We start from the raw sequence: 24879 nt of genomic DNA on the forward strand, positions 1-24879 counted from the left end.
TATGTTTAATTTGGAAATGTCCACGATACATGATGGAACGACTTCAGAAATCAAAATCTTGATCGCACCATATAACTTTTTTACCATGCCATGACAACAACATATGAATTAATGAACAACTGTGTGCTTTTTCAATGAATTATTAATAACCTGCAGGCAAGCCATGGGGAGATGATATGAGTGCTTAGCATGAAAAAGCATGAAGGGCTTATTAAAAAAAAACACACACACAACAACAAATTAAGTAATTGTATATAACACCAAAAACTAATTTCCTTATTTACTCACCCTTATGCTGTCTCAAACTAGTAAAACTGTCTTCTGTGGAACACCAAGAAAGATTTTTACGAATGTAAAAAAAAAGAGGGGAAACGCAAGGAATAAGTAGGGATTGCAATCAGAAGTTAGTGGAAACGGGTGAGTAATTAATTGCCATGATCAGCGTCTCCCCGAGATAAGTCAGCGTTCCATGGAATGTTGATCACGCATGCCGGCTCCACCTGTGAGACATGAGGGAGAGAAAAACAATCAACAGTATGAGCCGGCACAAATGCCGGAACCGTGACTCTGTGGTAAACAAAATGAACACTACAGCCTGTATGGTCTCTAGGTTCAGAACTTGCCTCGTTCTTGTATGGGTGATGGATGACATAAGAAAAAAACATGTGCTGGTCAGTGCTAAATACAGGTCTAAACGCCATCTAAAATGTTTTGTGTTCGGATTACAAAACACATGTGACCACATCGCTTTTGAGGTGTGAACACTATTTTATTTTTTATAAACCAAGCAAAATGTCAACTGAATCTCCTGAATCTTCATATCATCAATTCATAATGATGTTTATATTAAAATGTTCAGAACAAACCTCTGGGCCGTTTCATGTGATCTGATTAAAACACCATCACTTGCTCCATAAAATGTGATTACCAATGAGTAGGCCTGCTCTGGTTGTGGCATTCTGATATTTGGAACCACTGTGAAGTAAAGTAAGCTATGTATGCTGTAAAAGTTAAATGTCTTGCTAAAAACATGTACTCTCATTCTCATGATTATATCAATAATCTAAATACAGTGGGGTTCAAAAATACACTTGAGTCCATTTGTGAAAAAGCTTGTATTATAATTTGCAATAAAAAAATAAATCATCATTTTAAGATGTTGAACTGAAAAATCAACTTGAAATTCTCTTGTTATTGCTTTTATTGACAGCATGCACTCGAGTTGGCATGGACTGTTGGGGGGGGGGGGCTTATGTTGTTACAAAAGTTCACAGTGTGTTCAATGAACTGCATATTTTTTCCTCTGCAATAAATGTGATTTTTTTTTTATTTTATTTTTTTATATATATATCCAGGTATGTGCCTATACAGAAATTGGCTTTCAAAAATAAAACTACTCTGAGGATTCACTAAAGTAAAATGTGTGACAACCAACATAGTTTTCCCTATAGGCTGTTATTGATTAATAAAAAAATAAATACAAATAAAAAGACCTTAAGTTTAACGTTTTAGTGTTTACCAAAAGCCAACACTGTAAGATCCAGTAAACTGCATTCTGCTTTTATGGTTAAAAAAACACTTATTTAGTGTGAGATAATGAGGTTCATTTAGGATAACAGATACAAGTGGTGTGTTTTTTTTTTGTTTGTTTTTGTTTTGCTGTTGTTGTTGTGTGTGTGTGTGTGTGTGGAAATTTAGCACACTCAAATGTTTTAAGTAACCTTAGTTACAAACTATCTCTGTGTGTTTATCAGCTCAATAGATGGTTCAATTCTAAAAGACACATTTTGCAATGGCAGTACTATTGCAAAGCTACAGTCATTTGTGAAGTGAGCTCAAACTTTCAAAAATGAAAGTTCCTGTAAAACTCCTCGGCTTTGCCTTTTTGGTTTTATCCTTTACATTTGTACAAGCTCAAGGTAAGTTTACTGCCCTTTACTTTTTTCTCATTTTATTATTTATTTTAATGTCATTTATATTTAGATTTCAGTGATCAATGATATACACATGAAATGCACTTTTAAACTTTTCTTCATACCTTCATGTATGCATTGTTTGTGCTTTTTAGAATGTCTTCAAAAAGACATTACATATGAAAAGAGAACGGTTAGAGAAAGATTCCTACAATAATAATGAAATAGTGGAAGTTAACTGCCAGACAGGCTATAAAGGCATGTACAAACTGAAGTGTGTCAATGGGAAATGGGAGGAAATTATTGCACGACACTGCTCAAGTAAATATGATGATTGCATCATTTTTGGTCATTAACCAAACATTTATTGAAGTAACATTTCATTACGCAGAGTGAAACTTGTTTGATTTTTGCAGGGAAAAAATGTGGCCACCCAGGGGATACACCAAATGGTGATTTTAAGCTTTTAGAGGGAACTGAGTTTGTTTTTGGAGCAACAGTTGAGTATACTTGCAAGACAGGGTAAATGTGGATTGTGTCATTTTTGTTTGTTTGTTTCCTTTTACTACAAGGTTTGACATTACTTGCACTTAAAAAAATTGTGTGTTCATAGGTACGAAATGGCAAGCAGGGTAAAACTGCAAGAGTGGGACAATTCTGTTCCTATCTGTGAGGTTAGGGCATTATAATGCATTAGAAATGCCTCATTATACACATTATAATATGTTAAAACTTCTCATAAATAATTGTAACCACAATTATAGTACATTATAGTACTTAGGTAACTTATACCTTAGAGTATACTGCATTATAACACAAGCGACATCCAATTTTATCTGCAGAAGTTATAATGTATTATATATAAATTATTTGTAATACTGTACATATATATAATAGGTATGCTTTAAGTGACAAAAGCAATGTATTATAACCATCAAAAAATATATTTTTATAAGAAGACATTACAAGTCATGTCAATTTGTATACATTACACATGGACAAAATACAAAATAACACACGTTCAATGTAAATTTAGACATTACGAAAAACACTTGTAACACTACAAGGTTAAAATATATCAGAAAATCTCTCTCAAGACAAAAATGTGTGTGTCAATCACACATGTAGCCAGTGTTCTTGAGCGTAAACACATCCAAGAATAAAATAAAAAATAAAATTCTGTACTGGACCTATTCAATAAAGATTAATGTTTGTGCATCTTATTTGGAGACTTATCAATAGCTTCCATTATAAGTTTGACTTATGATGTATTGCATTTTGCAACTTTATGTTATGGCTGTTTATAAGAGGATTTTGCTTTTGTAACTTTACTTAAAGCAGAAAAAAAAAAAAAAAAATATATATATATATATATATATATATATATATATATATATATATATATATATATATAATATGATCACATAATAAAGCCTTTAACTCTTTACACAATGCTTCTTTTGCATGACAGCACTTATACGATTAACTTAGCTTCTGCTCTGTTAAAATTGGATGTTGCTTGTTATAATGCATTATAATGTAAAGTATAACTATGAATAGGGGAAGCCTTATATTGTATTATAACTGTAGTTATAATTATTTATGAAACGTTATAAGTGATTATAAGGTGTATTACGATTCAGTATAATGTATTTATAATGCCTCTACAATTTATTTTATATATATATATATATATATATATATATATATATATATATATATATGTTCTTCATAGAAAGTGTTTACTAAATGTTTTTGTTTCAAACTTTAATGAGGAAAAAAATTACTGAGCGTACCCTTAACTGATTTTGAGATTGGTAATACTACAGAAATTTGGCCTGTGTCACACATACACCGACATGGGGTGTGAATGGCACATTTGAGTGACTGCGACGACAGGTGTGCATAGAGCTTTCACACTGAAAGCATTTTTGCTCAACCTGAATTGCTCAACCACAGAATGAAATACATTTTTGCAAACTGACTTTTATGTTCCACATTCCACGTTTTGCTGCAGTTTCATGGTGAAATTAACGCTAGAGGTGCTATAACAACTGTGAGTTTTATTCACTATCACACAAATACCTGAGTACAACGGCTGATTTTGAATTTATAGACACTTATTTTTCACACTGTTATTCATACACTGCTATGTTATGATATCGAAACACTTTTACTCTAACACATAATTTGAAAAACTATACAATTTAACGATTGTAATACAGACCCAACTACATTTATACACGTATTCTAATGTGATTAGCTTCTATGTTAGCTTACCTGATAGAGTGATGGACTTTAGATTCAGAGGACAGAGGCTCAAGTCCAGACAAGCCAAGACAAGCATGCAAGCTGAGCTGAAACTGTCATAGAAGTGACACAAAATGACATGGTTGCTTCAGAAAATGTGCTTTTCCTGTCGCTTTTGCCTATTTCCACACTATCAGTTCAGTAGTTTGCAAGTTAATATAATGCTGCATTGGGGATTGTGTAAACATGTTTGGCTCGCTGTGCTGGGCAAAGGGCACGAGGCTCGAGACTTGACCTGAGCTTGGTCTGTTTTGCTTTGTTTGATGTAGTATCTGATTGTATCATTGTCTAGGATATGAAGGTCTGACATGGTGGGATGGATTCTTGGATCAAATTTTGTGTCTAGGGTTTTGGAGGTATTTGTAGACACACAGCCCTGGCGGAGAGTATTTGGGCATAGAGTTCGAAAATTGATGGTAAGTGGTTGCCTAGTATCGATTCTGGTGGGTTGGGCTTTATGAATACCCTTGACTAGAAGTGAGATCTGGGGGTGGCTTATTGTGGAGGAGTTTTTGCCGAAAATTCATTTATAGAAGAAATTGATGTCGCTTAAGTACCCTTCAACAGTTCCAGGATAGAGGTTTTTGGTTTGATTGAGGTGTGAGGCGAAAGAAGATAGAGAGAGAAGAGAAAAGTCTGGAAATGGTCATTTGTAAATTAGGTGGAAAGTTTAGAAGCATTTCCAGGCAGTCCAGTATGCTTGGAGGATTCAGGGGGAAATGGCTTGGAGATGTGTGGTGGAGGAGTTTGAGAGGGTGATTTAAAGGAATTTCAGTTCTGAACATGGAGGAACTAGGGGGGGTGTCAGGTTCACTTCTGGAGCCAAGGCTCTGAATCTCTGGAAGGAAAAGCAAGAAAGTGAGTCAGCAATCTGTTTTTTGAGCCTGGAATATGTTGTGCTTTAGATTATAAATTGGTTATGGATGGAGATCCAAATTAGGTGCCTTTAGAAATAGCAACAATTCTGGCAAACGGGATCTGCCTTTGTTAATGCACTGTACAGTGGCTTGGTTGTCGCAGTAGACTACAATATTTTTCATGTCCATTCTGACCCCCAGAGGTAGGCTGCTACCATGATGCGATAAAGTTCGAACAGGGCGGAGTGGGGGGGTGAGTTGATCAGATTGGGGGACCAGGTGGATACAAACCATCAACCCTGGTAATAACCTCCAAATCTGATAGATGGAGCTGCATCAGTGTATAATTGAATATCGTCATGGGAGGAGATGAAATCGTCTTCGTCTTTTCGTCAAAAAGAAAGGCTGTTCCAATGGCTTAGAAAAGTTAACCATAGTTGTAAGTCTGCCTGGCATGCTGGATCTAGGGTTACGGTGGAGTTTAGGGAGTAGATGGATGAAGCTAGAGAGAGGAGGTGTGAGATGAACGAGCAGCCTTGGGGGATGATACACATGCGAAATTTAGATTGCCGAGGAGGGGGGAAGAGAAGGGAGAAATTTAGCTGTATCGAGTTGGATGCCTAGAAATTCAATGGAAGTGGATGGACTGGTGGTTTTTACTTAAGCGATAGGAATTCCTACTATATATTGGAGAATACTTTCATAACTACGGTTAGGTGGAGAGCCGGGGGAGAATTGTGAGGCGAGACGGTGAAGAAATTGTCAAGCAGATGGATGAGGTAAGGCATGGAGTGATTATTTGACAGTACCCAGCAGGTCACTTCGGATAGCATGTCAAATATTTTGGGGCTGCTTTTGAAGCCGAAAGTGAGGTGGACAGCAGAGTAAAACTTGTTGTTCCAAAGAGGTGCCAGAAATTGGGGTGCAGGGGCATGCTTTTAAAAGCTGAAGTTATGTCAACTTTAGCGAGCTATGCATTCCTGCCAACTTTTTATCATTTGGATTGCTTGATTGACGGCGTGATGGCGGAGAGAGCAGAGAGAGTATTCGTCAATTGAAATCAGACTGTTTATGCTCGGGTGTGGCCCGTCATGGGGGGCTGAGAGGTCCATTCTGAGTTTTTCCCCCGAATATTTTCTGATGGCTACTCCGATGTGATTGATGCAAAAATATTCTTTACTTAAGAGGTTATCAACTACTTTGTGTTCGGCGAGGGCTGATTGTGAATTATGGCAGATGAGATTTGAGATAAGCAGACTCTCTAACCCGGGGTTGAAACCGTTTTTAACCCGGACAATAGGAATTAGGTGAAAGACTTGTCTGGATAGTTGGCCAATTCTTTGGCTAATGCAAAATGATGACAGGAGTGCTGAGGTACTTTCTAAACGTTGTATTTATTGAGGATTATTTAACAGGGCATACGGAGAAAGCGTGAGCTCTTCCGCAGAAGTTGCAGATGTGCTGTAAACGGCACTGTGATTTGTAGCATCCAAATTCATTGAAGTTATTACAGATTTGTTTGCCTGCTGAAAAGTTCACTGATCTGCCTTTGTTATCTTTGATAGAAGATTCTGACAGGCTGCTACTGGGTTGAGATACATAGTTAGTTGGTTTGTTTGTGGAATCGACAGGTTGGGAGGTGTGATTGTGCTTGGTCGACCTGCAGACGGCACATGAAATGCTCTTGCATCCCAGGAACACTATTATGAAGATCTAAATCTAGCACACACCAGTACTGGCATTGGTTCCACTGTGCTTCTCTTGCTGCACATTTTGCTGAAAAAGCTTGTGATAAATTAAAAAATGACTGCCGCCATAAGAGAGTGATAGTTTGGCGATGATAAATTGGTAGTCGTTAAGCTCACGCCGTCTGTGTGGAAACATGGAGCATATATCTTCAGTATACCATCCGAAGGTGATGCAAAATTCGGCGAAAGTGAGCGTGTGAGAAGAGCTGGGAGAGGGGTCTTTGAGGTTCTAACCATGTTGTTGTGAGGGATTGCTTAAAGTAAAGAAGAGAGGTCTATGTCTGCACCTGCTAGGAAGGTGGTTGGAGACTGGTGGAGGTTCTGCGATGCCAGCATTTGGGAAAATGGCAAGAGGTATGGCTGTTTGAAGTGTAAATTTGGGATGGTGAGCTGGAAGGTTTGAGTTAGACCTCATGCAGGGAACAATTCTGGAGTAGGGAAGGTCAGAATGGTAGAAAGGAGGGGGATAAAGTGAAGAGGGGAATGGGTCTGGAGCGGAGTTATCCAGCGGAGGCAGCCTCACTTGGGAATCCATTCCAGTGGCCCATTGATAGGAAGGGATAGAGGGATGGAAGTTGGCAGAAAGAGTAGGTTGTGTGGAAAAAGTGGAGGCATTTGAAAGGGCTGTCATTGAAGAATGGGGAGGATGGCCAGGTGGTGAACTGACTGCATGTTGGGAGATGGGTTAGCTGAGAGTTCTTTTTCTTTTTCTTTATTTATCCCCTTTTCTCCCAATTTCCACTACTTAGTAGGCCCTCATGGTGGCGCGGTTACTCACACCAATCAGGGTGGCAGAGGACAAGTCTCAGTTGCCTCCACTTCTGAAACAGTCAATCCACACATCTTATCATGTGGCTCGTTGTGTGTGACACCGCGGAGACTCCGCATGTGAAGGCTCATGCTACCCTCCGCGATCCACGCACAACTTGCCACGTGCCCCACTGAGAGCAGGAACCACTAGTGACCACGAGGAGGTTACCCCATGTGACTCTACCCTCCCTAGCAACCGGGCCAATTTGGTTGCTTAGGAGACCTGGCTGGAGACACTCAGCACACCCTGGATTCGAACTTGCGACTCCAGGGGTGGTAGTCAGTGTCTTTGCTCACTGAGCTACCCAGGCCCCCCCCGAATGAGAGTTCTTTTGAGTGAAGATTTGCCATTGTAGATTGGAGAGAGAGAGAAGGAGGAGGGAGCTCAGCGGGGGAGGTGATAATGATGCATGCTTCACAACTGGCGGTTCTTCGCAGGCACCATACTTCCATAGTAACCACGGTGTGAATGTTTCCGCTGGTGCTGGGTGGCTGAGACAGAATTCCAGGTATTTCTGAAGTTTTTGGGTTGAGAGCTGCTGATTTAGAGTGTTTAGTGGGTTGAGCCGTTGTTGGTGGGGTGGGTGAATCACCGCATTTAGAAGCAACGAGTAGGTCGTAGAGCTGGGCATTGTTTGAATGCCAAGGAAACTGAATATCTGTGACTGCGAGAATGTGTATCTTAAGCTATTATCGTTCACTTGGCAATGCAGGGTATGGCTTGGCGATCAGATATGAAAGAGGCTATGGATGAGGAGGTATGAGAGGATCTTGAGGGAGGGGGAGAAGAAATAATCTGGCAGCAGCGCCTGGGTGAAGAAGTTTCCAAGTGTAGAACTTGGCGACCCCAATTCACCGCTGGTGGTTGAGGAACAGCGTTGGGAGAAGGAGAGATGATCCCGGGCTAGACGAGCTGTTGTGGGGAGTCCGGAGCGGCAGTGAAACGTATAATGAAGCACAAATTCGTTTTGCAAAAATGTTGCCACGTCGTCATGTAATGTTCATGAGACCTGGCTGTTTTTGCTGCAAAGCTGTCTGTAGAAAAAATACAGTAATAGTTACCATATTGAGGTTTTTTTTATTTTTTTGTTATTTAATAATGGCCATAAATTGTAATATAGTTTGTGGGAGTGGTCCAGTGCGAACTCTTACACACTTGATCGCCATGAAATTTTATTTACATTAGGAGGACCACATTTACATCAAATGGCAGTTAACCAAAACCAAACTCCAGTGTTTTTAAAATGTCAGTTGGTATTATTAGTAGACTGCCCTGTAATGTATAATAGGCATAGCATCTTATTTATTGTGAAACTGTGTTTTCTTAATAGCATGAATCGCACTGAAGGCCTAGACTTAAAATGCACAATGGTCGAAAGTTTTACAGAAATTACGTGTGAAGCACCAAAAATCCCAAATTCAGAGATTGAGGGAGATCGGAGACAAAACTATGAAGTCTGTTACAGAATAGTATATAAATGTCACTCTGGATTTGAACCAGAGCAGCGTGTACAAATCACCTGTAATTCCCAGGGCCAATGGACAGGCATACAGCACTGCACCCGGCAAGTTACAGTTTGTTGACAATGCGAGAGCCTTAAATTACATTTAATGTCATTATCCAATCAAATAATTATAATCTTCCCTTTGATAACTCAGAAACCAATTAAATGAAATGACTTTGTGTTAATACAGTTTGTTATTTCCCCACAGCAAAGGAAGTATTTTGCATTATTCCATCCTTGAAAAACAGGTTCATATACAGAGCCTCCATAAATGAGGGAAAAATCTACTACTCATGCAATACAGGTTATAAACCATTCAGTGGGAACTGGTGGGAATCAGTGACATGCAATGAGAGGTCTTGGTCTGATGAGCCACAGTGTATCAGTGAGTGTGTTTTATTTAAGTCAGTCTCAGGTGTAAGACAAAAGACTAGTTTACTAGTTAACTAGTTTAATAACTTGTCATCGCTCTTTACAGGGGAGGAAGAATGTGGTGCTTTCCCAAGTGTTGTACATGGAAAAATTAAGCAAATAAAAGGAACCTTTCATAATGGAGAATTTGCTGAATTTGAATGCGATCCAGGCTATAAATCAACACATAGCTCGATTAAATGGGAGACACCAACCTGTGAGGGTGAGCCTCTTGAATGCTTATTATATGACTGTGAGTAACAATGAAGACAAACACAGCAGGCTGGAAAAGTAACCTATATACTTACGTATCTATTACCATCTGCAAAGGCGACACAGAAGCTGCATCTGAAGCAGCATGTATGCTTTTAAATGGAATATTTACACACGTTATTTAGTGTTTCATAAAGGTGGTATAAATGCATGTACATATAAGTAGCAATTGCATATATAATGTCATGAAATTAAAGTTTTAAATATTAAATTATAAAAAATGTGTCATTACAATGACTAAATTTAAAGGCATTTTATTTATACTGAACCAGATGCATGGGGTTTTGGTTGGGCGGAGCTGAAATGCGTTTGAGTGTTTTTTGTTTTTTTGCGACACATATATATTGCTAATGCATTGTACTATTTTGTGTGTGTGTGTGTGTGTGTGTGTGTATGTATATCTATATATATATATATATATATATATATATATATATATATATATATATATATATATATATATATATATATATATATATATATATATATATATATAATATATATATATATTACTATTGTCCAATTTTTTTGTTGTTTTGATTTGTAATATGTCTTTTTCCAGAGGATGTGCGTTGTGACATTCCTCCAAAAGTGGAAAATGCAGTCATGACCTCTGACCCTCAAAAATGTTATCCTGACGGATCTTCTGTAACATACAAATGTCGAAACTTATTCACAATCAGGGGGCCTAGTAGAGTTTTTGCCACAGCGCAACTTGGGGAGAAACACCAAAATGTGAAGGTGAGTTTTGATTGGTAATCGTTTTAATGACTTCCCTTCAGAAAGCAATGCCATTATAGCGCATTAAAACCACAACAAGAGAAAATATTTATGTGGAGATACAGCGCAATGCAAATGTGAGGAGGTGCTAAGTTTTCATCTCTCTTTTTCTTTCTCACCAATAACTTAATATTTCAACTGCTGATCACAGTATACATGCAATCAAAATGTATATGTATCGTTTATTTACTGCATAAGAAAACATTATTTGGCTCTACAAAATGACATTACATTATTCTATTACTTTATTATTAAACATTGTTACACATTTAATAACAATTTTGCTTATTTTTGTATAAAAGATTCTCCTCTCTGATTTCTCTCTGCTTGTTTTTGCTGCCTATTACTGGCAGTTTTCTGTTCAAAACCTCTTTGGACTGTAAACAATGCCATGCTGGTTGATGAAAACCAAGACAAGAGAGAATATTCACACGGAGATACAGTACGCTTTGAGTGTGTTTAGGGGTTTGTGTCGAGGAAGAGCTAAATGTGACGTACAAACCTGGATTTCCCCAAAATGTATTAGTGAGTAAAATTTAAAAGAACCATCTCTTCCTTTCTTTCTTTCTTTCTTTCTTTCTTTCTTTCTTCCTTTCTTTTTTAAGGACATGTTAGGCATGTCATACATACTGTACAGTCAATATATTTTTTATAAATTCTATCTAAAAAAAAAAAAAGTTAACTTTCACTGAACTTACACTGAACCAATTCCATATTGTTCCTTTAGAAAAATCTCAGTGTTCCAAACCAACAAAGTACATGATGTTTGTGACACTGTTAAATGAGAAAAATGTGTACAACAACTTTGAAAATTTGTCATAAAAGTGCAAAAGTCCATATGATAAAATCCCAGAAGGTACTTGGACGTGTGAAGATAAAGAATGGTGTGGAGTGTTTGTCTGCACAAGTGAGTCCCATTAAAATCATTACAATCACATTTGCTTACCCATTGGACAAAAACTGGTTGGACCCATGATGATTCAACCCCAACATTTTAGAGAATGTCATGATGTTTTCTTACCACTTAAAAACATAATATACAGTACATATATTTTAAGTGTTTTTTGTGCCACAACATTCTTCTTGCTGCTTTTCATGATCTTCAACAGTTCACTTGAAATGTTGAGAGGTCTGTATCACCTCATATAAGTGTGTGCATTGTGCATGAATGAGAAGGACTATTGATCATTGTTGGGTGTAATGTGTTACAAATTTAAAATTAAGTAATCTGATCACAGTTACAGACATGAATAAAATTACGTTACATGAATTACACATTTATTGCAAAGACAATAATATGAATTAAGTAGAATGCATTTTAAAATGTATTACAGTCCTATGTTAGTATTTTCATGTGTGTTGCTGTGTCAGCTAATGAGAATGCACTCTAACAAACTACCATGACATAGAGGACACATGCAGTGTTGCCAACTTAGCAACTTTGTCACTAGATTTAGCGACTTTTCAGACCCCTTTAGCGACTTTTTTTCTGAAAAGCACCTAGCGACAAATCTAGCGACTTTTTGGACAAATCTTAGCTACTTTCCGTAGAAGAGTCACCAGTACTGCCGTGCAAGCGTGAAGTCTTGCTTTCCCGCTGCAGGCATACCTCTATCTATGTCTACTCCGTTCAGTGAGTGGCAGACAGAGGAGCAGCACATTCAGTTCACCGCACGGCAGCTGACACATACCTGAATGATCTGCACAAGGACCAGTCAATAATCTGTATGGTTTGCTCCTCCTTTGTTTTAATTTAAACAATTTAATTTGACCATTATTTTTCTTGCTTATCACTCACTGTTACACAGATGGAGGCTGTGCGCTGTGTGAGAGAAAAAATAAGACATTCTGTCGCTTCTAACTTTCTGAGTGATCATTTTACATGTAAATATAGCCGAAATCACAGCACAGCCGTTGTCTTCAACTGATGTGTATGGTGATTTTGTCAGACGACGTCGCAGTTATAACATCAGGATTTTAGCATTGCAGAGCAGCAGCTTGGAAATTGCTTTGAAGTGACTACTGGTTAACATGTAGTCTTAATGGGTGGCGTTTCAGTCACTATTTCATACTCGTTCCGTTGTCTGACAACAGAAATAGAACAAATATGTACATGAGAACAGCTTTATTGGGAATTCGGCTGAATTAAAATACAGTATGTGAGCACAGAAAATAGGAGAGAAGTAAACAGATGTAAAGGGCTGACACAAGGCAGAATGAAAATATGATGTGATGACATGAATATTCTAATTAACGCATGACGTCATCTAGTGACTTTTAGCGACTTTTTTTAGCAGGCTTTAGCTGCTTTTCATTGAAAGTAGTTGGCTGTGGAGGCGACGGCAGATGAGCGAACTGTGTTACTATGGACGCAGCGGAGTGTAGTTGTTTATTCAAATTGAAAACTAAAGTAAAGCATTTCAAGAATTCATGAGCTCACAATCAATCTCAGCGAGCTCTGTGTCAGCTCCCAGCCCTGGCTGAAGGAGAGAGACACGCAAGGCTGGTCTGGCAACAAATCCTCCTCAAATATCCGCGTTCTACCCCATCCTCGTGCGCCTCCCTCGTGTGTCCCGCTGCAGCTGCCGCAGGAGGAGAGGGGATCGGCTTCGGGTGTATATGAAAAACAGTACACGTTCCCGTCTGACAGAGGGACATATCACTCACAAGGTGGAAACATTTGCGGAACGGCGTCTTGAAAAACAGCTCTTTTATGTTCTTTTTGTACTGTACACTGTTAAACAGACACAATCCAATAGTGCGCAAGTGATAAAGGATACTCAATTCATCCGAGCACAAGCAGGGAGGTAGAAATAATCCACTCGCTGTAGAGTTCTGTAAACACACACATGCTGCACATGTACACACACAAACAGACATACTGTACATGCACACATACACATGCATGATGCAACACACAAGCAAACTTGTATATTCACACCGAAAAGAAACAAGCATTCAAATACACAATGGATTCACTATCAAAGCTGTTTGCAAATGTTTTCAGTTAATAAGTATTATTCTTTCACACCAACACAAACACAGGTAAACAAGCAAACTATACACATGCATGCCACACACAGCTAAGAAGGTTGTAGATAGTGGACACACACACGTTGGTGCAGCTATCATTTTGAGGACTCTCCAAAGACATAATGATTTTTATACTGTACGAACTATAGATTCTAACCCCACACAAAAAACTTTCTGTATTTTTACATTTCAATGAATGTAAAAACATGTCCTTATAAAACACATTTATAGCAGTTTGTAACCTAAAAAAAAAGTCCTCGTAAACCACGAAAACCTGCCCACACGCACACTCCTGAAGATACTTCTACAGCATATTTGAGATAAGAAAGTTATGTTGCATATTTAGAAATGCACTGGATCTCTTTAGCCATGTTGCTGTCTTTGTCATATTGCTGTGATTTTTTTTTTCTTTTTTTTTTTTCAGTCAATATTAAAAGTACTAAAAGAGCTATTGGTGTCACATTTGTTTTTCGCAGATTTAATTGGTTTTAGAAAATAACTTCAAAGTAAAGTAATTAGTAATCTGATTACTTCCCAATGAAGTGATCAGTAATCAGATTTCAATTTTAGAGAAGTAATCAGTTGTGGATTACTTTTTGAAAGTAACTTACCCAACACTGAGTGAATATGTGGGAGCGGAACAGAGAGAGGGAGATTTCAACTTACACATTAGTTTCATAAGTGATTCATATTTGTGCTTATTAACTACACCATTGTAATGCCTGAACATAGCAATAATATAAAAATAACACTTAAAAATCTGATCATATATTTTTGAAATATTGAATAACAATGAAAAAAATCCCCAAAATAAACACAAACACATTTGACAACATTAACACAGTTTTCATTATCTCTAAAAAACATTTTTCTTTTGGAGCAGAAAGTGAAAAGCAGAAAACAAGTGCACAGTATACATGGGAACTCTTTTAATACTGTTTTCAAAGCATCACAGGATGAACCTCATGAAGGTGGTTAAAAGAAAAGTGTGCAGAGATGTAAACAATATTGTCTGACAAAAGAGAATGTTGGCAAAATTTTGCCAATTGAAGATGATGAAATGTAAGAGTTTTTGTTGGTTATTTATTTTTATTTATTATTGTTTTTGTAGTTGTTTTTTGGTCACAACATAATGCCCATACTTCTGTCTTTTGATAGCTTTACTTTTATTATGATATGTGGAAAATAGTATTAATAAAAAGTGAGAGGTAATGTACAAACATTTAATTGGTATATACAGTATATATTGTATATATACATATGATGCTCTTCAATCAGATTTAAAATAATAAACAATGTTCAGCAAAAAATTTAGATGATTTCAAAGTGAACAAATATTTTCTGTGAAAACTGTGAAACTGCTCAAAATGTACGTAAATGTATCTGTAACTATTATTTGTTTAGGTGAAATCTGTCCACCACCACCTCACCTTGAACATGGAGACTATACTGTAGTTAGAAAGAATGGTGAAGTAATTACAGAGGTTTATTATTCTTGCCAAAGAGACTATGTGTTAGACAAACAGCAATATTTTAAGTGTCAGAATGGAAGATGGGAGACCCTCAAGTGTCTGAGTGAGTCGTCTATTTCTAAATTATTCTCTTGAACCTCACTCTCATCAAGAACTATTTTACAATTTGTGTCTAATCAGATTGATTTTGTCTGTCATAGAGCCCTGTGAAATTACATCTGAGAGTACTGAGAAGTACAACGTACAACTCCCCCATTATAAGGTCTATGTAAAACATGGTGACATGTATGGATTTTATTGCAAGTCTGGATGGAATACTGGAGGTTTCTGGAGATCTGAATATCTGGACGTGTCATGTTCTAATGGAAAATTAAAATCTGACAAAACTTGTAAGTACATCTGAATGTGTATTTTTACACCCACATTAGTCAAGTTATTTATAGTTGTGGTGATTTGTATGTTTAACTGAAAAAGGTTAAAGTGCCCGTGCCAGAATCCGAGAGTAAAATATTACAAAATCATTAAATATGGGTTAGGATAAATGACCAGCGTCATTCACACTTTCCATGTTTTAACATTTTATTTTGTATTTTGTGCACTTATAATGTCATAAGGTCATTGACACAGCAAATAATCTTTTGATACTTTTCTTCAGGCAATAATGTTTTTATTTTGGTTGAAAAAAAAAAAAAACTGGAGTGGAAACACTGAGGTAATGAAAGTATGAACTTATCAATGAATTTAAGAGAGTGTTCTTTTAGAGGCATTAAATGAATGAACCACAAACAGGACATGATGATGTTACATATGATGATGCTGTTGACTGCATTTAATTTAAGTGAATATCTGTGTGATTTTAGGAGATTTCTTTTTAGCACTAAAATTTGATAAAATGAAGTACTAATTATTGTTAAACACGGACACTGAACCTATACAAGTGTGTGTACATGTTTTGGCATGTAAACTTGTGTCAAAATGTTGTTATATTTCTATCTGTAATTACATATCCTGTCCTGTATTAAGATCTGAAGATCCCTCTGATGTATCCAGAGCATGAAGATGGAAACACACACACACGTTGGTGCAGCTATCATTATGGGGACTCTCCACAGACATAATTATTTTTGTACTGTACAAACTATAGATTCTAATCCTCACAAAAAAAGTCTGCATTTTTAATTTTTCAATATAACATCGTTTAGTATTTTTTTATTTTTATTTTTATTTTTTTTTATTTATTTTAAGCTATTTAAATTATGGGGACACTAGAAATGTCCTCATAAACAACATTTATAGCATAATACCCTTGTAATTACCAGTTTGTAACCTAAATAAAAAGTCCTCATAAACCACTTAAACCTGCCCACACACACACGCTTGCTAATGCTTCCATAAACATGTTAATTGGCTAACTGCAGTTTATTATCCTTTTACATGATTTTGTTATTTTATAAAAAACAATGTTAACCTAAAAATGTGCTTCATGTTGTAACATCTAAATAAACTGGTTTGAATCAAGTGAATCATATTATTTAACGTCACTTAATAACAGTGGTGTAATAGTGACTGAAAAGGTGGGCATTTATTGAGGACAACCCCCACAATTTATGGTCTGTTGTAACCATAGTCTCATTTGAATTTACAAAGTGTATGTCAGGGCAAGTTTCTAGCTGGCATCGTTAACAGTTCTCTAATAAAACTTGCTATTCTATTTAAATTAATAGGTTTGATTAACTGTTCTTTTAATTAACAGTAGAATGAACACTTTATACAACCCCAATTCCAAAAAAGTTGTGACCGTATGAAAAAAGCTAATAAAATAAAAAAGGAGTGATTTGTAAATTATATTCACCCTTTGCTATATTGAAAGCACCACAACTAAACATTATATTATGTTCCCTTTCTGTCACTCACTCGACGTTGTATCGATGTAGTGACACTAGGGGTCACTCTTGGGAGCCCGAGACACCTCTGGTCTTTGATAAAAGCCAATGAAAATTGGCGATTAGTATTTGCATGCCACTCCCCCGGACGTACGGGTATAAAAGGAGCTGGTATGCAACCACTCATTCAGATTTTCTCTTCTGAGCTAAACGGTCATGCTCACTGAGCTGAATTCCCACGACTGTTCATTCACCTCTGCTGGATCTGACGGCACATTTCAGCAGCTTCTCCCTCCTCTGCACTGGTGCACTGCAGAGAATGCCCCTGGGCGCTTCGGCAGAAATAAAAGAGTATATTTCTCTAAAAGAGTATATTTCTCTAAAAGAGCAGCACACACGGAACGTCTTTGTAAAGATGCGTCTTTTTAAAGATGCCTTTGTGTGTTATTCCTGGTTGAGCTCATTATCTCTCACCTTCTGACGGTCACGATCACTGTCTTTCATGTCTGGGCACTGCTTAAGCGGAGACAGCGTTCATGGATGGGTCATGTGCTCATTGCGAGAACATGTCCACGGCAACGATGTGGTCGCGGCTTACCTTCGTAAGAAAGCAAGCCACCCCAGAGGCTCCCCGCCTCGGTCCTTCTACCCACGGGTATGAGGCCAGCTTGGTTATCACTGGGGGCGATTTGGGGACTCCAATGGGACCACCTCCACCAGGTATCCCCCCACGGACCTCCCATTCCCAGCACGCTCGTCTGCCCCGATCTGGCTTCCGGATGAGTCCGCCGGCTCGTCTCACGGCGAGATCGACCTCTAATTCGGAGCCCGCGAAAGTGATGAGCTCTCGAGTGCAGCATCGGAGAGCGGGCTCGTCCAGTCGGACGCGGAAGCCTCAGCTGGGCTCCTCCCTTCGGGTACGGTCGCCCAGTCACAGGCTGACGCGGAGATGACGACATGCTTTCCCGGGCAGCCGCAAGCGTCAGGCTAGAGTGGAACCCTCTGCTCTCCCCTGAACCCTCGCGGCTTGATGATTGGTTCCTGGGCTCGCAGCGCCGCTCAAAGCCACGCCCCGCCACGGCAATCCTCCCAGTGGATAAAGGCGCAGGCGCCCAAAGCTCCCGTCCAAGGTCTGTAGGTTTACGTCGTCTCTGACGGCCAAAGCCTATGGTGCCGCTGGACAAGCTGCCTCCGCCCTGCACGCCATGGCTCTCCTGCAAGTCCGCCAAGGCACTAAAGGAACTGCACGAGGGTAGTTCCGCCCCGGGATTGATGCAGGAGCTGCGCTCGGTGACCGACCTCGCTCTCCGGGCAACGAAGGTCACGGCGTGGTCTCTCGGGCAGGCGATGTCCACCTTGGTGGTCCAGGAGCATCACCTTTGGCTCAACCCGGTCGAGATGGGAGAGGCCGACAAGGCACAGTTCCTTGCTGCCCCCATTTCCCAAGTTGGCCAGTCCGGCGACACCAAGGACTTTGCCCAGCAGTTCTCAGTGGTGAAGCAGCAGACGGAGGTTATCTGGCACATCCTACCCCGGCGCGGCTCAAGATCCTGCACCCTGTCTGCTCGTTGCCAAGGGCATCCCCCTGCGGTGACTGCACCGGCTCCGCCACAACCCACCCCTGCGGCCCGGCCACAGCATGGAGCCCATCGCAGAAAGCAGACGCCACCCGTCTCACGGCCGCCAAGAACCTGTGAAAGGCTTCGAAGCACCCCTGAGACGGGTGACCCAGGGACAACGAAACCCGCTGCTCTGGAGCTGATAAGCAGACCACTCCATCCCCCGGTCGAGGGCCGGGAGGAGAATCTTTTGTTACCTTTGCATTTAATTGTGCTGCATGCCAAGTGGCTGCAGTACCCAAGAGTTCAGCAAGAACGGTTTCCTTGTTCCCTGGGTCACGTATCCGGTGTGCACAGCTGTCATCATGACCACCGTCCACCACTCTATTTGGCAGGTTTGGCGCTCCAGCGGCGGTCTCCCCGCCCCTGAGCGCCCAGCTGTGGCACAAATCCACCCCCGATGTGACAGTCTCCATGGGTCACAAGGACAGGCCTCTTCCTCCCACATCCCAGGCTGTGCTGGGGGTGGTCACAAGGAGCCAGGTAAGTACTACAATGTCCCTGAACTCAGCATGGGCACGACACGGTATGGCACCTCAGGCTCCGACCCGCCGCGAGGCCCCACCCGCCGGTATGTCTGACGAGATTGTCCCTCCAGCCGAGATAAAGAAGGGGTTTTACAGCCCCTACTTCATTGTACCAAAAAAAGGCAGTGGGTTGCGGCCAATCTTGGACCTGCGAGTACTGAACAAGCCCTGTCTTTGCTGTGTCCGGTGCATGCTTTACGCATCTATTTGGATCGCACGCAGAGCTTTAGGATCTCTGAGCAGCTCTTTGTCTGCTTTGGTGCACAGCAGAAAGGAAGCGCTGCAGCAGAGGATCGCCCACTGGCTCATTGACGCCATAGCTATGGCATATCACACCCAGGACGTGCCACCCCCGGTAGGGTTACAAGCCCATTCTACCAGGGGTGAAGCAGACTCCTGGACCTGGCCAGGGTGCCTCTCAAACAGACATTTGTAGAGTAGTGGGCTGGGCAACACCCAACACCTTGCGAGGTTCTACAACCTCTGGGTGGAACCAGTTTCGTTCCGGGTAGTGGCACGCAATACAAGCAGATAAGCCCAGGATTGCCGGCCGGGTGTATCGCTTGCACATAGCACCTTTCACCTCCTCTGAGCTGAAGACGTGCGCCATTAATTCCCAGTAGTGTTCACAAACTATGTTCCCTGGTTGACTTCCTCCAAGCCCTGTGGCAGTCGAGTTTTCAGAGAGACTCGCTGCCGGCCCAGTACACGTGCTAACTAAGAGTCCTGTTCTGGGGTAGGTGCTCCGCATGTGGCGGTTCCCTGTAAGGTAACCCCATGCGATGTATATCTTCCGCTAATTCGTTTCCCTGTTGGAAAACTGCGTCTTCCTTGGGCAGAGCCCCCTCTGCCACAGTCACACACCGCCAGTTCACGTAACACAGTTCAGCCAGTTGCGGCGTTTTGTATAGGGAACCCTAGCGTCACTACATCGACACAACGTTGAGTGAGTGACAGATAGGGAATGTCATGGTTGCTTGCATAACCTCCGTACCCTGATGGAGGGAACGAGACGTTGTGTCCCTCCTGCCACAATGCTGAACTACCCGCTGAAATGGCCGGACCTTGTCTCGGTTCCTCAGCATAAAACCTGAATGAGTGGTCGCATACCAGCTCCTTTTATACCTGTATGTCCGGGGGAGTGGCATGCAAATACCACTCACCAATTTTCATTGGCCTTTTAACAAAGACCAGAGGTGTCTCGGGCTCCCAAGAGTGACCCCTAGTGTCACTACATCAACACAATGTCTCGTTCCCTCCATCAGGGAACGGAGGTTACACAAGTAACCCTGATGTTTTACCTTGTGAATTTCATTGTTTTTTTGTTGTTACATACAGTAATTTCAAATCAGATGATGTGCAACATACTCCAAAAAAGTTGAGACGGGCAGTATAAGACCAATAAAATTTGACGAGTTAAAATAACAAGGCAATATGAAACAGGATATGTTAAACCGGCGAGGCAGTCGTATCATAGTATATAAAGAGCCTCCAAAAACAGCCTAGTCCTTCAAGAGCAAGGATTGTTCGAGACTTGTCAATTTGCCAACAGATGCTTCAGAAAATAATCCAGCACTTTGAGAGCAATGTTCCCCAAAGACAGGATTTTGGCCATTTCACCCTCTACAGTGCACAATATATTTAAAAGATTCAAGGAATCTGATCAAATCTCGGTGCGTAAAGGGCAATACGAAAACCATTTCTGAATGCACGTGATCTCTGATCCCTCAGACGTCACTGTCTTAAAAACATCATTAAAAACATCATTCATCTGTAAAGGATATCATAAACATGGGTTTGGGATTACTTTAGTAAACCATTGTTAGTCAACACCACTCGCCACTGCATCCACAGATGCAAGTTAAGACTTTACTATGCAAAGCAGAAGCCCTACATCAACACTGTCCAGAAATGCTGCCGAGTTCTCCTGGCTCGGTCCCATCTTAGATGGAAAGTAGAACAATGGAACCATGTTTTTTGGTCCGATGAGCCCACATTTCAAATAGTTTTTGAAAAACACAGCCATCGTGTTCTCCGGGCCAAAGAGGAAAAGGACCATCCATGCTGTTATCAGCATCAGGTCCAAAAGCCCGTGACTGTATGGGCCAGGGGTGTGCCAGTGCCCATGGCATAGGTAACTCACACATCTGTGAGGGCACCATTAATGCAGACAGATATGTACATGTTTTGGAGCAGCATATACTGCCATACAGCACCGTCTTTTCCAGGGATGTCCCAGAATTTTCAGCAGGACAACTTCAAACTACATACTGGCTGAATAAGTAGAGAGTGCGGATGCTTGATTGGCCTGCCTGTAGTCCTGACCTGTCTCCAATTGAGAATGTGTTTTGCATTATGAAGCACACAATACGGCAACAGAAACCCCATACAATTTTGCAGCTGAAGACCTGCAAAATGGATAATTGGAGGAAAAATCCACTTTTTAAACTTAACAAACTTGTGTCTTCAGTGCCCAAATTCATAATAAGTGTTATTAGAAGAAATTGTGATGTTTCACAGTGGTAAACACTTGACTGTCCCAAATGTTTTGGAGTGTGTTGCAATCATCTGGTTTGAAATGACTGTACATAAAAAAAAATAAAAAAAATAAAAAATAAAAAAAAAACAATGTAATTCACAAGGTAAAACATCATATTATGTTTAGTTGTGGTGCTTTCAATATAGCAAAGGGTGAATATTTTACAAATCACTCCTTTTTGTTTTATTAGCATTTTTCATACTGTCCCAACTTTTTTGGAATTCAGGTTGTACCTTAATTAATAAACGAATACATACATTATGTTATACTTAAACTGTTAAGCATTGTATAGGTAATGACTAATGAGTGTATTATTGTTCATGTTAACACATTATCTTATATTACGATATACAGTACATAAGAATTTATGATTAGGCTATTTGTTTTATTTGTGTACATAAATTCTCTTTTCTGTATATAGTGAAATAGCTTTTCTATTAAGAAATATAAATTAAGATGATTTGATATCATGAGGGAAAAAAGGCACAACTTACAGCAGTAAAAAAAAAAGAAAGAAAAAAATTCAGATTTGATACAACTACGGGACAACTTGTCATCTGCGAAGAGCATAAAAAACTAGCACAGATTTTCTCAAAGTTTAATAGCATAAGTTTTTATTTAAATGCATTAATATTTTAACTTTTAGCAGTGAAGTAAATATACAGCACAAATTATGGTGACCAGCGCTGCTGGCACATCAGCATTTCACCATAGAGTAGTAGATGCAAGAAATGTCCCACCCCTTATTGAAATGGAAAACATGATTGGTTAGAAAATATATAATCGCATCTAAAACAAACGTTCTGATTGGTAGTTCAGCTGAGTCGAACTGTCTATCTATAATTTCAGCTCTTCTGCCTCCTGTTGCTCTGTGCACATTTAGAGAGAATCTCTGTACACTTATTAAAAATAATAATAATAATCACTTTTCAGTCAACGGTGCTGTGGTATCACCTCAATATATTTAAAAGTTTTGGATCAAAATCCTCCTCGCTGTTCTGGCGGCCATCCGTATCATAACTCATTTTAGTAGGTCATACGCAAAATCCTTTGAAAGATAGGTGGGCATACGGCGTATGCCTGCGTATGCCCTAGACAACACTACTGCTTAATAAACATGACTACATTAGTTTACACCAACAAAACCAATTTAAGGGTTAAATCAAGGAGAAATAGCTCCTTAAAGTAACAGTTGCGGAAACCATGTTTTACACAATTAAAAGGTGCTTAAGTCCTTAATTAATTTTGAAACATATGTACGAAATCATGAGCACTCACATGAGATAAAAACCAGAGATGTGGACTCAAGTTTGAGACTCGCACTCAAGTCACATTTTTATAGACTTCAGACTCGACTCCAGTCTCGACCTAATATGACTTCAGGCTTGACTCGACACAAAGGACTTGTAAATATTTAAAAAATGAGCTGCAAAGTCTCGTGGCCCATCAACTTTGAAAACAAATGTTTACGTATATATGCTTAAATATGCGAGAGCTTATACAAGGCCCCCTCAACAGGGCCCTGTGACTATGAGGGGCCCCCCGCCCTCTTATTGGACACTTTTGCCTTCATGTTTCTAATTACATCTTTTTGAGCAACTCTTTAACCTTATAACACCGTGCGTATCATATTTGATACATTATTTTCTAAAACATCTACATCATCATCACAATGTGTATGAGATGTCTACTGTCTCCTGGTGAAAGTTTGCATGCTCCGCATGAAGTAGAACACCTTTTTATGTAATTTTCCAAAATAGCTACCATCATGTTTTGATGAACTCATCTTTTTTTTATGTGAAATCTTTGCCGACTTTAAAGTGAAATTAACAATAATGTTTATTTTGTTTAGTACTGATTGAATTCAAGCAACATGTGCTTAAAATGTCATTATTTTATAGAAAAATAGGTTTAATCAGGTTTAAAAATATAATTTTCTGACTACTATTTCATATGTTAGGCTTTACATCACGATGGCGCTGCGGATGGCCGCCTCGGTGTGGAGCGCTTCTATTGTTTTGTTATTTTTGTTTATTTGTCCTGTGTTTAGTAATCTTTTTTCAGTCAGTTGAATATTCTGACATTTTGTTTGATGTTTTAGTTGGAGGCGCGGCTGTGTTGTTTAAACACGCTATGAGACGCAGTTGAGGGAGACGTGCAGGCGCGCTGGATAGGCTCCATCAGCGGGGCTTTTGAACAACGCTGCCGAGCATTCATCTTGCGAATCTCCGCTCTCTCCCTAACAAAATGGACGAACTACATCTCCTCACCCGCACAAACAAGGACTTTTCAACCTCTGCTGCCTTGTGCTTCACAGCGCGTTACATCTGTCGGGCTTTCAGCTGTTCAGAGCGGATCACAACGTGAAGTTAATGGGGAAAATGAGAGGCGGTGGAACATGCTTTTACATCAATGAAAGTTGGTGTACAGATGTAACAACGTTAAAGAAGCACTCTTTATTAACTGTAAGCCTTTCTACTCGCCGCGGGAGTTTTCCTCGTTTATTTTGGTGAGTCGCGCCAAACACGTGTTTGAATGCTGTGCTGCAACAGCTGGCTGATCAAATCACAGACACTGAACAACAATACCCGGACTCAGTTATTATTATTCTTGGGGATTTTAACAAAACAAACCTCACATGTGAACTGCCCAAATACAAACAGCACATTACATGCCCAACCAGAGACAGAAATATAATGGATCACTGCTGCAAAACAATAAAGGATGCATATCGCTCTGTTCCTAGAGCAGCTTTGGGACTATCTGATCACTGTCTGGTTCATCTTCTTCCAACCTAGACAGAAATTAAAATCAGCTAAACCTGTATTAAGGACTGTAAAGAGATGGACCAACGAAGCAGAGCTGGAACTACAAGCCTGCTTTGACTGCACTGATTGGAGTGTTTTTGAGGCTGCAGACACCAATCTGGATGAGCTAACAGATACTGTTACATCATATATCAGTTTTTGTGAGGATATGTGCATTCCTACTAGGACTTAATTAACATTTAACAACGACAAACCAAGGTTTACAGTGGAACTCAGGCAGCTTTGTCAGGCCAAAGAGGATGCTTACAGAGTTGGGGATAAAGTCTTGTACAATCAGGCCAGGAACACACTGAATAAGGGAATCAGAGTGGATAAAAGAAGATACTCTGAGAACGACCCTGCATCAGAGTGGAATGGCATGAAACAACTTA

At 39.8% G+C, this 24879-nt stretch overlaps 2 protein-coding genes and 1 long non-coding RNA gene across 6 annotated transcripts in view; 1 reads left to right on the forward strand and 2 right to left on the reverse strand.

Annotated features, from left to right (window-relative positions):
- Positions 1–9473, reverse strand: part of LOC127438299 (uncharacterized) — a 28974-nt gene extending 19501 nt beyond the window's left edge. The window contains exons 1-2 of the long non-coding RNA XR_007896711.1: positions 4194–9473; positions 289–500 (exon numbers count right to left, since the gene is read on the reverse strand). This is a non-coding gene — a long non-coding RNA (uncharacterized LOC127438299). The remainder of the gene's footprint in view (positions 1–288; positions 501–4193) is intronic.
- LOC127438253 (complement factor H-like) overlaps positions 1–24879 on the reverse strand; it is a 137643-nt gene that overhangs the window by 38885 nt on the left and 73879 nt on the right. The gene's annotated exons all lie outside the window — the stretch shown is intronic.
- On the forward strand, positions 1790–16900 carry LOC127438270 (complement factor H-related protein 2-like). Its single transcript, XM_051693745.1, is given in 9 exon segments — positions 1790–1919; positions 9352–9528; positions 9622–9777; positions 10390–10568; positions 11021–11132; positions 11335–11514; positions 15045–15215; positions 15313–15501; positions 16136–16900. Coding segments are annotated over 9 exon segments (1329 nt in total). The 5' UTR covers positions 1790–1849; the 3' UTR covers positions 16231–16900.

The sequence above is a fragment of the Myxocyprinus asiaticus genome, chromosome 49 (assembly GCF_019703515.2).
Source record: "Myxocyprinus asiaticus isolate MX2 ecotype Aquarium Trade chromosome 49, UBuf_Myxa_2, whole genome shotgun sequence".
In the NCBI taxonomy this organism is placed as follows: Eukaryota; Metazoa; Chordata; class Actinopteri; order Cypriniformes; family Catostomidae; genus Myxocyprinus; species Myxocyprinus asiaticus.